This window comes from Mus caroli, unplaced genomic scaffold (assembly GCF_978045245.1).
Source record: "Mus caroli unplaced genomic scaffold, Mus_caroli_1 scaffold_1, whole genome shotgun sequence".
NCBI lineage: Eukaryota > Metazoa > Chordata > Mammalia > Rodentia > Muridae > Mus > Mus caroli.
Genome location: NW_028227256.1, coordinates 168,599,331 through 168,611,892, shown reverse-complemented (window position 1 = coordinate 168,611,892; position 12,562 = coordinate 168,599,331). Strand labels below are relative to the sequence as shown.

The following is a 12,562-nucleotide window of genomic DNA, read 5'->3' as shown; positions in this document are numbered from 1 at the left end:
AGTGTCTACTATCTGAGTAGAATAAGGATTCTGTCGTACCATTGTGCACAGCCATTGTGCACAAACCTTCACAAGGCAGAACCAGGAAATGAATGCATGTCTCTGTGTGCACACACACATCTGAATATCTTTAATGATTTCTTTTTCCCTGTTTCATATTTGTTTTGAGTCAGCTGCCATTTTATAGCCCAGGCTTGCCTGGAACTAGTAATATAGCATAGGATAGCCTGGGACTTACATATTCTTTCACCACTGCCTCCCCAATGATGGGATTATAGGCTTGTGTCATCATTCTTGGGTGTATATGAATGCATTTAAAAGTTACTTCATTTACTAATTAATTATTTCAGTCTAACATCTTATAGTTATTTTAGCCTTACTCTTTCCATGTTTCAGAATCCTCCCTCCGACAGTGAGGCACCTCCCTCTGACAGTGAGGCACCAGTTCCTTTAGATATTTTTATTCATTTGCTTCATCAGTTAACAGATTGCTGACTGGAACCACTGCTCATGGTTGAGGCTTCTCTCCCAATCTGTCATGCTCTCTACCCTCCTACCGGCTCCATGGCATTGGCAGCTAGGGAATATTGCCACCTATTTCAGGCAGCCTGCTCTTCCCCCATACCATGTCTGTGGGTACCAGGCGCTTTGCTGCAGATGACTATGCATAAAACCCCAGCAGCTTCATTGCTCTGCTGTCTTAGATGCTGGAGTCTTTGTGTTGGGGAGGCTAGGGAAGAAAGCAACAGATAGAAAGAGGAGGAAAAATGGGATGAAAGGTAAGAAGCCGGGTTATGATATAGAAACATACTTTTGGAATAGAAAGCTGCTAGGATTTAGAGGTAAATCTAATATAGAGAGAGCATGGGGAAGGAGTAAACATTGGTTCTAAGGTTTTTAGCTTGAGCCACCAGGAGAATTGAATGTCACTAAGTGACAAGTAGAAACAGTAGAAGGTTAAATAGAAGGAACAAGACCTCTGTTTGGAGTGTGCCAAGTTGGCGGTACTTTTTAAACGATCACGAGATGTAAGCACAGTGCGTCACCTGTGCTTCCTGACATCATCAGCTGGAGATACATATTTGGGGATGCTTGACATAGAGATGCTGTTTAAAGCCATGAGTTCAGTGGAGTTTCAAAGAGAAAACATTTGATAGAAAAATTCAGCCAAAGCCCAGGAGCAGTTTCATGTTAAAGGGACAGGAAACCATTTAGGTAGGGCCAGCCAGTGAGGTGGGAGGAAAGTCAGGTGAATGCAGATGAATGCTATGGAAGCTAAGTGAAGAAAATGTTTAGTTAATAGGAAAGTATCAGACTGTCAGATGCTCCTGACTGGATGGTAGAGGCAAGGACTGTGCACTTAGTGGTATGGTGGTCACTGGTGAAATTAATCACTGTTGTGTATGGAGTGGGGTGCTTGCCTGCTGTGGGTTCAAGAAGGATGGGAAGACATGAGAGACAGTAAATGCAGAAAACTTGGAGGAGTTTAGCTTGTACTTAAGGCACATCCTCACAGTCATCTTCTTGAATGATTTTTGGCTCTGGAGCTGAGTTTAAAGTAGCCATTTCTGACAACTGTGTGGGTGGCCTGGCATTCTTACTATCTATACATTATCGCTGTGATTTAGTTTAGTTGGTGAAAGATTCTTTTTTTTTTTTTTTGGTTTTTCGAAACAGGGTTTCTCTGTGTCGCCCTGGCTGTCCTGGCACTCACTTTGTAGACCAGGCTGGCCTCGAACTCAGAAATCCGCCTGCCTCTGCCTCCCGAGTGCTGGGATTAAAGGCGTGCGCCACCACGCCCGGCGGTGAAAGATTCTTATCACTGGTCAGTGTCTTCATTACTGTTCTGTTGTTTTATGACACCATGACCAAGGCAACTTACGAAAGCAAGTATTTAACTGGGGGCTTGCTTACAGTTTCAGAGGGTTAGTCCATGACCACTGTGGCTGGGAGCATAGCATAGCATAGCATAGCAGTAGGCAGGGTGCTGGAGCAGTAGTTAAGAGCTTATATCCTGGTCTGCAGGCAGCCTACAGAGAGAGTTGGTGTGGGCTTTTAAAACCTCAAGGCCCACCACCAGTGACACACCTTCTCTCACAAGACCATGCCTCTTAATTCTTCATAAATAGGTCACCAACTATGAGCCTTTTGTGGGGAGCTGGTATTCTCATTCAAACCACCACAGCCAGACAAGTGAACTGGCAGCGCAGCTGAGGAGAGTATGCATGGACAGAATCACTGCAGGAGTTTAGTCCAAGGAGGAGCTGGAGCTGGGAAACTTTAACGAGTTCTGAAGTGTTCGGGAAGGGAAGCTTCACAGAGTGTATGAGGGACTGGGCCTTGGCATCACCTTGACCTTCTTCTAAAAAGATTTTTCATGTAGATCATGGAAGAATCTTTTTCTGGTTTGTAAAGAAATTTCACTAGAAATTAGAATATACTTCAAATTGCTGAAATTTAGGCTAGTCTTTTATTATCTATTAAATATTTTTGTATGTACTTACTTCTGAGTGTGTGCATGGGTGTGAGTGTATGTACATATGTGTGTGCATGTAGAGACCAGAGGCCAATGCTCGGTGTCTTCCTCAGTCATTTTTACCTTTTTTTTTTCAACTGAATTTTATCGTATGTGGGTTGGGATGAGGTTGGGCCTGCTACTGTGTGTGCAGAGGTCCGATGACAACCGTGTGTGTGTGTGTGTGTGTGTGTGTGTGTGTTTTCTCCTTCCACTCTCACATGGGTCTGGGGACAGAACTCAGGTTATCAGGCTTGTGCAGCAGGTGCCTTTCCCTGCTGAGCCTTCTTGCCAAGCATCCACGTTTTGGCTTTGTCTTCAAGACTGAGTCTCCTACTGAAGCTGGAGTTCACTGATTGGGCTAGCGAGCTCTGGGGAATCCATCTTTCTCTGCCTCCCCAGTGCTGAGGCTCCAGGTATATATAGCTGTACCCAGTTTTTTGCATGTGTTATGGGGAGCCAAGCCCACGTTCTCATGATATTCACATTGCTTGAGCTTGTCAGCAGCAGCAGAGCCTAAAAGAAAACAAATAGATCCGCCAAGGGGCACAGCACAGAGCTTGTTCCACTCTCAGACGCCTGAGTGACAGGAGCATTTCTTTTTCCTTCTTTCTTCCAGAGTCTACATTGTTTGCTGAACTTGGCTATTTCACAGACACTGATGATGTGCAGTTTGATGCAGCGCATGAGGCTTATGTAAGTCCTAACTCTCAGAGCAATAATGAATAACTTGATGTTTCATCTGTACTGTGATTAATGCATGAAGGTTTCTGAACAGTAGGTTTAGGCTAGAAGCTAAGTGACACCATTGACCATGAATGTTAGTAGCTCTTGTAGTCAATAAATTGTCCAGGTCTTGGTTTGCCATAAGAGAGATCCAGATCCAACAAGATAGATTTTTTTTTTCCTTTGCTATTAAGAAAAGCAAGTTCGAAAAATAGCTATTCATATCTTCTCTCTATAGAATAAAGAATGCAGACACAGCTGGAAACAACGCAGGAGTCAGAAAGAGGGTGAGTGCTGTACGGGGATGTCCTTTTTCATCTTACCATTCTGTGGTTTTCAAACTTCTAGAATTTTTATAAACTCAACAAACAAACAAACAGCCCCCTCCCCCTCAAAGCCTTATATAAGGCTTCTTAGCATATGTTTTGTCTTGGGGTGAGTGACCTTGGAAAAGTCATTTGACAGCCTATTTATTTGTTTTGGACTCAAGGCTTCACTCTGTAGTCTTGGATGGTCTCGAACTTACTACATAGCTCTGGCTTGTTGGGAACAAAATAAAGAAGGGGGGGGGGCTGGGGCCCTGGGGAAGAACGGAAGGAAAAAGATGCCCACACCATGCCAGAGTTTCCCTATTCTCTGGGCAGTCAGGCATGGGAGGGCTGCTACCTACCCTATCCACTCATCCCTGGGTGGGCATTCCTCTATCTCACTCTTCAGGGGGTGGTCAAGGGGCAGCCCTGCCTGGGGACCCCCCTGGAGCTACTTTGCTAAAGCCACCAGGGTTGTGGGAAAGAGGGAAGAGGGAAGAAGTTCCCAACACTGACCAGAGTGCACAGCGGAACTTGAAGGAGCAGAGCAGAGACTCTATGGTTTTAGAGCTTTATTATAGAAATGGCAGGGGAAAGAAAGAAGGTAGAAAGGAGGGAGGGAGGGAGGGAGGGAGGGAGGGAGGGAGAGAGAGAGAGAGAGAGAGAGAGAGAGAGAGAGAGAGAGAGAGAGAGAGAGAGAGAGGAGAGAGAAGAGAGAAGAGAGGAAAGAAGAAGACAAAGAGAAAGGGAAGAGGAGAGAGAAGTGAGAGAAGAGAGAGGTAAGAGGGCAAAGGAATAAGAGCGAGGTGCGGGCTGAGCACCCCTTTTTATGGTCTTCACTGTTGCTAGGTAACTGGGGAGGAGTTTAGCCTGAAGGTCAGAAGCTTGGGCCATTGCTTACGTAACTACTGACCATGTTTCTCTTGTGGGGGCTGTGGGAGGTGGCACCTTAAGGCAGGGGCCGGAGTTCCAGGAGCATGAGGGAACGCCTACTGTGTCATGTAGGTGAATTATGACCATCGGGGTTCAGACCTCAGCTCGACTGGAGACCAGCCTGCAATTCCCCACACAATGGCTGGCCTGCCATTTCTAGCAGTCCTCTTGCTTCAGCCTTCTGAGTACTGAAAGTATAGGTGTGAGCTGTAAGCTGAGTCCTATTTCTTGATTTTTACAGCTCCTTCCTCTGCTGCTTGTGGGAGATAGTGGGACTAAGAGGCAGGCATGAGTCATGTGTCTAGTGAAGAGGAACTTACCAACTTCCTCTTCAAGAACTCTAAAAATTAGTCACAGCCTTATTTTTATCTTTGATTGGTTAGAAAACTATGTAAAAACTGTTACTGTAATACTTTGAGCCATCAAAATGACATATTTTTTTTGATTAGTATATGTGTAGGTGGTTAGCTTATAGAATTCTGAACTTTGCCTCATTCTTTAAGCCTCTACCCACTGAGCTTGTTTTATTGATCCTAAAAATGTTTTTGGGGTTTGTTTATTTGTTAAGTTTATAAAAATTTTAGAAGTTTGAAAAACCACAGAATGAATGGTAAGGTGAAAAAGCACATTATCCCTGTACAGCACTCACCCTCTTTCTGACTCCTGCGTTGTTTCCAGCTGTGTCTGCGTTCTTTATTCTGTAGAGAGATGACATGAATAGCTATTTGTTTGGACTTGCTTTTCTTAATAGCAAAGGGAAAAAAATCTATCTTGTTGGATCTAGATCTCTCTTATGCAAGAGACTCATTTTGTGAATCTTTAATGGTCTATTTCCACAAAAAAGAATACATCTCACAAAGTTTTTAGTTATTGAGCCTGTTTCCTTTTCTAGTTGTTCTTGTCCTTTGGTGAGCCAGAAGTGCTGTATCCCTGGGTTCTCTGAGATGTATCTGCAGTATGGAGCAGTTGGCTTGGGTGGTAGCCAGTATGCTATCCATGGTAAATGGTGCCTGATGGTTTTATTTCATGGTGTGTGTGTGTTTCATTCTTAACCATTTGCTGATTTGACACATACAGGAAAATAATTTTGATCATCTTAATTTTGATTTGGATTTGATGCCTTGGGAATCAGACCTATGGAGCCCCGGCAGCCACTTCTGCTCAGGTAATGATGTGGTTTACCTATAAACACTCTAGCCAGACTCATGCTCTTGTTTGTTAATACTGGGAATTAAGTGGGTCAGAAAATCCTGGCCAACAGGGCTTACGAAATGATGAAAAGGATGAGGCTAGGGTTACCTACAATTCAGAGCCTCACAGCAGTATCCCTGAGTTTGATGTTCACCCTTTTGAGGAGAGGCACAGCTTGACTAATGCTATGTTTTTTTTTTTTAAGTGATCAAAGTTTTATAATAACAATAGAGAGAAGAGGAAATTGGATAAAAATATTGTGTGTTTCCTTTGCCAGTTCCTTAAGGTGTGATGATGAGCCTTTCACAGGCTGTTACTCAGGACAGATCAATACACTGTAAAATCCTTGTTATTTGGACAGAGTTTACAGTTTACAAAAGTTTAATTTGGATTTTAATGTTCAATTTTAATTTTTAAAAATTTAAATTTAAAATTTCTTTGTGTGAGTGTTTTGCCTGCCTGTATGTCCATGCACTGCTTGTGTCACTGGTGCCCAAAGAGACCAGAAGTAGGTATCTGATCCCCTGGAATGGAGGTAGATAATTGTCAACCACTTTGTGGGTGCTGGGAATTGAACCTTGGTCTTTTGGAAGATTAGCCAGCTCTTAACTGCTGAGCCATCTCTCTAGCCCTAAGGCTCACATTTTTTTTAAATAAAACTTATAATTCCCTTTTAGCTTTGGCTAATGTGTCTATGCATAAGAATTGATTCAGAGGTTTCATTTTCCATAACTTTACCCAGCTTCTCAGCCACTCTGGCTTGTTCTACAATTTTGTTATTTAAAACCAATGAGCCATCCTACTGTGGGATAATTTAGACTTTGTTTTCTTCGAAAGAAAATAACATTCTCATGACTCTTAGCTTTTTCTTACCAATACATCTCACCTTCTTTGTTAACTAGATATAAAAGTTATTCCCTTTAATCTCTATTAATTTTTTTCTGGTATGTATATGTGGGTGTATGTATACATAGACATGTGTGTGTATAGAGACTAGAAGAGTTTTTTTAGAAAAAATTTTTAGGTTTATTATTTTTTTATTTATATTTTTATTTTTCTATGGTTTTAGAGCTTTATTGTAGAAAGGCAGAGGGAAGGAGAGAAGGTAGAAAGAAAGAGAGAGGCCGGCCATAGCCATGTGGAGAGAGGAGGGAAGGGAGAGAGAGAAGGAGGGCTAGAGATGAGAGTAAGAAAGGGTGAGAACTTAAAGAGCGGTTTATTTTTTATATTCGTGTGAATGTTTTGCTCACTTGTATGTTTGTGCACCATGTGTGTGCCTAGTGCTTTTGTAGGTCAGAAGAGGATGTTACAGCCCCTGAGTAGTGAGAATTTTGGTTTCTTTAAAAACACAGAAATCTTATAAGAACGCGCTTTCATTTTAATCCCAGGTGTGGGATATGGGGCTGTTTCAGATTGCTCACAGCAGCTGACCACTCTTGCAGGGGAGCGGTTTGCCAGCTGCAGATAGTGTCTGTAAGTGTCTGGCATCTGGAATTCTGGGAATTCTTCAGAGGGTATAGAAATGCTAGGGCACCAAGAGCTGGGGTGGATTGATGGCAGTGGTTAGTTGCTTTTGGTTGCTGTTGGTAAGTAGTCATGTGCTAAGAAAAAAACAACAGGGGGATTTAGATATCCTGACAGTGAAGATCAAACTTGCCCCAAGGAACTTGACACCCCTAATCAGCAGGAAGTAGGCTAATGATAAGGTCACCCCTCTCCCCTCTGTTCTTTTTTCCCTCCTATCTAGTGTTGGGGGTTGAAAGGGCAGAAGAAGAAAGGTGGAGAAGGGTGGAAGAAAAGAGAACCCAGCTTTAGTGGGCGAGTTTTCGCAGGGGGTGTTGGGTCTGGAGCGGGGCTGGGCACCAGTGGCTGAGCTGCTCCGCGTTGGTGTCTGCTGTGGCTGCGCAACTCTGTGAGTGGCAGACTGAGTTGCAGCCTCCAGGGGAAGGCATGCCATCTGCCAAGCAGCTAGCTTATATTGGCTACAAGACCTCTGCCTCGATGATGCTCTTCATCACTGTGTATGGGGGTTACCTCTGCAGTGTAACAGTACGAGCCTACTGTTATCTCCAGCTGCGCAGTGCCAGGCGCCAGGCCACAGAAGAGCAGCAGACCTCAGGAGTCCTGAGGCATGAAACAGAAAAGACTTCCCTGCAAGAACTAGGCCACGATGCCTTTCAGACCCGCTGGGCTAAAAAGCCATGGTTTCTGTGGTACTGCTGGCTTGTGCTGTTTTGACAGTTTTGGAGGCCATCAAATAAATGGAAATGTGAGGGTGAGGTTTATTACAGAGATTAAATATTTTGCTTTGTTAGAAAAAACAAAACAAAAGCAACAAACAAACAAAAAACAAACAAAAAAAGGAAGAAAAAAAGAAAAGAAAAGAGAAGAGAACCCACAAAGTAGCCAGCAGTCTGGCCACACCCTGGCACTGGAGTTAGGGACCATCGTGAGCTGCCATGTGGATGCTGGGAACCAAACTCAGGTCCTGTGTTATAAGAGCAAGTGCTCATCACAGCTGTCTCAGTTCTCTGTCCCCTTTGTCCCTTTCTGAGGTATTTTTTTGTAGCAGAGCCTCTTCCTGAACCTAGAGCTGATAGTTTTTGGCTAGGCTGGCAGCTAGTAGTGCTGCTATTTTTAAGGGAGCTTGATGAGGTTGGGTTTGAGTGAGCTGAGAGAACCTGCAGCAGGCTGTCAGACAGAGCTGACAGGAGAAACTGAAGGAACAGTGTCTTCTCCTGTCTTCTAGCATGCTTCCTTCTAGATCCCTGCCTAGAAGGAAGTGGGCGTAGAGATCATTAGTGTCTCAGATGACAGGAGTGAAGAGAAAGTGGGTACAGAACCAGCGCATTTTCCCAGTAATCCCTTTTTATCCCTGCCCTTCCTAGTCTCCTTCATTTCATGTTCTTATTTTACTCAATCCCTGTCTTCTCTCATGGAATGTGAGTTAGCTGAGTGTTCTCCAGTCCAAGTTCCTGATCCATAGATTATGGGAAGTTAATAAAATGGCTGTTTCAGCAAAGATTTAGTTACACGGCAGTAATAGAAAACTGAGTGTGTGTGGGGAGGGTGGGGGGGGGCGGGGGGGTGTAGCTCAGTGGTAAAGTGTTTACCTGGCATGCACAAAGCGTGGGGTTTGAGATTCAGCTCCTGAAAACAACATCAAACTATAGCAACAACAACAATCAACCAAAAAACCAGACATAAAACAAAAAGCCAAAACTCTAGAGTGAGCATTGGCCTTGTGCTTTTACGTTCTGCCGTGGGGGGCAGGCGTAGGTTAGATAGGTGAGTTGATTCAGTGAGGGTGAACAGGCAGGTACGGGTCAGATGGGAGGCTGCTGCTTATTCATGGTTCCTGTCTGACTCTGGGTAGTTGGCTTTTTGTATACGGCATAATACTGAGAACAGAGAGGAGGTTTTAGAGTAGAATGTTTCACCTGCTCTTGTTCCTCAACCACGAAAGCCAGGGCACCAGTTTCTTCTCTTTCTCCAGACAAGTAGCGCGGAACTGACTTCCTGCAGGAGTACAAGTGATTTTGAGTTTTTCATTGAAATGATATGTTTTTGTAACCAAGCTGCTAATTGAATTTTCAAAGACCATTTTGCCCATCTTATTGTGAGTTTGTATGAGTTGGTGTGTAAGACTGTCCTCCATGTCTTTCCCTGACAGACATGAAGGCAGAGCCCCAGCCTCTTTCTCCGGCTTCCTCCAGTGGCTCCATCTCCTCTCCTCGGTCCACAGACTCGTGTTCTTCAACTCAGCACGTTCCTGTAGGTGGCCAGTCTCTTGTGATGTATCGGGTTTAATGCCATCTGGGAAATGGGGGTGGGGGGTGGGGAGGCCGTTGACATTAATGTTTTGAGTAATCTTATTCTCTGAGGAAAAGAGACTTGACAGGGCCTTGTGGGAGTGAGAAATCTGTTACCTCCTGGGTTCGGCTCCCTCCCTTTCGTTCTTGCTTCCTCAGTGCCCAGTAGTCTTTGCTTACTGGTTTTCTTTTCTTTCTGTACCCATCTTTCCTCTCCCTTAGAATATACATTCTTGAAGGACTTGGAAGAATGTAAGATTTATAATTCCTGGGTCGTAGAGTTCAGGAGTTCAGGAACTCCTTCCATTATCTTTCAGATTAACTAAGATCTTTACAAAAGTCTGATAGCTCCTTTGGAGTGCATCCCTGGCCCTCCCAACAGAAGCTTTGAAATCAAGGAAATGGAATACCTGATTTAAGTAATGGGAAAGGCAAAGTACAAGAAGAAAAATCAAATTAATCTTTCATATATTTTAACTTTTGTAAATTGAGACATCTTTATTCTGGCAGGTTCTATACTTAGCAAACTTCTAAATTTTGGGAATTCTGTTTACTTTGGGGTGTGTGTGTGTGTGTGTGTATTTAGGTAGATGACAACCTTCAGGAGTTGGCTTTTTCCTTCTGCCATGTTGTTATCAGCTGAGTTTTTGGGACCTGCACAGCAGGCATTTCTCCCTGCCGAGCCATCATCTCCCTAGCGCTGTATTCACTAGGAATTCTAAGATTACTTTTTGCTTTTTCTGGGCCATCAGCACCTGAGCTTAGGATAAAGCCATTAGGATCTTACCTGGTGGTCTGTCTACCAATGCTCCAAACCTTTCTTAGTAGAGTCACCTTCAAAAACCACTCTTAAAATTACAAAATGTACTATGTCCTCTGCCTTAAAGCCGTTTAATGACTTCCTAGTGCTCAAAGTGTGGAGTTCAGATTCTCTGTGTGCTGGTCCTCCAGGTCTGCCGTGCTTACTAACACTTTCTAGTCATTTCAGTCCTGCTTTGCGTTGCCCTTCCTATCCTCACTCCCCATTTAGCTTGTGTCCTGTGAGTTTCTTCTGAGAACTGTGCACATGGCTCATGCAGTCCTGTGCTAGGCACTTTGCAGCACTGGAAGTGAGGTCTCTGTTGTTATAGTGTTAGGGGGTTTGTTTTTGTTTTGTTTTTTAATGAGACAGCATCTAACTGTATAGCTTCTTCTCTTGCTGCTGTGGCAAAACCCCTGACCAGCGCAACCTAAGGAGTAACGGTCTCTTTTGACTCAGTCTGTCATGGATGGGAAGGCATGGCCGCAGGAGAGGGAGGCTGCTGGTCACATCGTGATCATGGTCAGAAAGCAGACAGACAAACGTCCCTGCTCTGCCTGCTTTCTCTGTTTCTGAAGCCTGGCACCTCAGCCCATGGATCGAGGCTGCCCACATTTAGTGTGGGTCTTCCCACTTGAGTCTAACTAGGAAGTGCCTCACAGTTATGCCTAGGGATCTGTTTTCAAGGTGGTTCTAGATCCCGTCAAGTTAGTAACCAGTATAAACCAGTACAGCAGTCAAAGGGACTTCTGACTTGTGGTCCTGCTGCCCCAGCATCCCAAGTGCTAGGATTGCAGGGTTCTTTTAAAGGTAGTCTTACTGTGTTGCCCAGGCTGGGCTTCAGTGCAGGAATGTGCCACTGTGTCTGGCCTGGGTTGTTTTCTTTCTTTCTTTCTTTCTTTCTTTCTTTCTTTCTTTCTTTCTTTCTTTCTTTCTTTCTTTTTTTGAGGCAGGATTTCACTGTGTAGCTCTGGCTGGCCTGGAACTTATTATGGAGACTAGGTTGGCCTTGATTTTGTAGAGATCCTTCTGTCTCTGCCTTCTAGGTGTAGAGATTAAAATAATAACCAGCATGCCTAGCCTGGTTATTCTTCTTCTTCTTTATATTTATATAAGGTGCACATATATTTATTTTATTATTATAATTATTATTGTTATTACTAGTACTGCTGTTATTGTTGTTGCTGCTCTTCCTCCGCTTCCTCTTATCCATGTCCTCATCCTTTTTCCTGCCTTTTACCTCTCTTCCTCTTTTCCTTCTATTCTTCCTCCTCCTGTTACTCAAAAGCTTCTTATCACTCAGAAAGACATTCTCTAATTTTTTATTCTGTTTTTTTGGTTTTGTTTTTGTTTTTTGTTTGTTTGTTTGTTTTTTCGAGACAGGGTTTCTCTGTAGCCCTGGCTATCTTGGAACTCACTCTATAGACCAGGCTGGCCTTGAACTCAGAAATCCGCCTACCTCTGCCTCCCAAGGGCTGGGATTAAAGGCGTGCGCCACCACTGCCTGGCTAATTTTTTATTCTTGTTCTCTTGCTTACACTGACTTTATATTTGGAATGATCTTAAATTTGCAAATATATTGTGGAGATTTTTGTCTGAGCCATTTGAGGGTCAGTTGACCACTGAATTCCAAATTCTATAATGTCTACCTCCTATGAACAAGAATATTTTTTTTAACAACAATACAGCCACCAAACCCAGGAACTAAACATTGATATATAACAATAATCTCATCTGCAGCCCTGTAGGCATATTTGTTTTAGCTATTTTATTTGGTTTTTATATACCTCTTTCTCCCTTCCAGCCCTTATTCCTTCCAACCCCCCAACACCAGGTAGGAGAGAAGGACGGGTGGAGGAGAAAGGAGGCGAAGTCTCTTTAAACTACTTCCTGCTGACTAGAGCAAGTCTAATCTTCTGCGACCAGGAAGTCTCCAGTTTCTGGTCTCTTTCCTTTCAACCATCAGCAGCAGGAGCAGGACCCAGCAGGGGAAACAGCCAAACAGCCAGGCTTCTTCCTTAGCGTTCCCCTACCCGCTCAGCGCTCCCTCAGCCCCCTCTGGCATCTGGCTTTTTTTTTTTTTTTCTCACTCAAGAGTTCCCAGAATTAAACTATCTGCACTGAGCACAGATCCTGCCCCTGCTGGAGCACGAGGCAGTCAGTCTGCTGCTGTGGATAAGCTGAAGGAGGCCACACCAGGGATTAAAACCGAAACATGTCTCCGTAGCATAACTGAGGTTAAAAGAAACCAAAACTCGCACTACCCAGTCCCGGTTTA

At 43.9% G+C, this 12,562-nt stretch overlaps 2 protein-coding genes across 4 annotated transcripts in view; both read left to right on the top strand.

Annotated features, from left to right (window-relative positions):
• Atf6 (activating transcription factor 6) overlaps window positions 1-12,562 on the top strand; it is a 176,433-nt gene that overhangs the window by 9,862 nt on the left and 154,009 nt on the right. For 2 of the 3 annotated variants that reach the window (XM_029474736.2, XM_029474734.2), the window contains exons 2-5: window positions 3,135-3,211; window positions 3,480-3,528; window positions 5,560-5,647; window positions 9,347-9,447. In XM_029474736.2, the coding sequence (XP_029330596.1) occupies window positions 3,135-3,211; window positions 3,480-3,528; window positions 5,560-5,647; window positions 9,347-9,447 (315 nt within the window). The remainder of the gene's footprint in view (window positions 1-3,134; window positions 3,212-3,479; window positions 3,529-5,559; window positions 5,648-9,346; window positions 9,448-12,562) is intronic. The other variant, XM_021159362.3, reaches the window with a different exon arrangement.
• Window positions 7,548-8,335, top strand: LOC110309919 (cytochrome c oxidase assembly protein COX14-like). The gene has a single exon (XM_021182699.3). It carries the CDS (start codon window positions 7,624-7,626, stop codon window positions 7,909-7,911), a length of 288 nt encoding a protein of 95 aa, XP_021038358.1. The 5' UTR covers window positions 7,548-7,623; the 3' UTR covers window positions 7,912-8,335.

What these genes read in the sequence shown, in the direction of transcription:
- LOC110309919 (XM_021182699.3), top strand. Translation starts at nt 7,624, where the DNA reads ATGCCATCTGCCAAGCAGCTAGCTTATATTGGCTACAAGACCTCTGCC.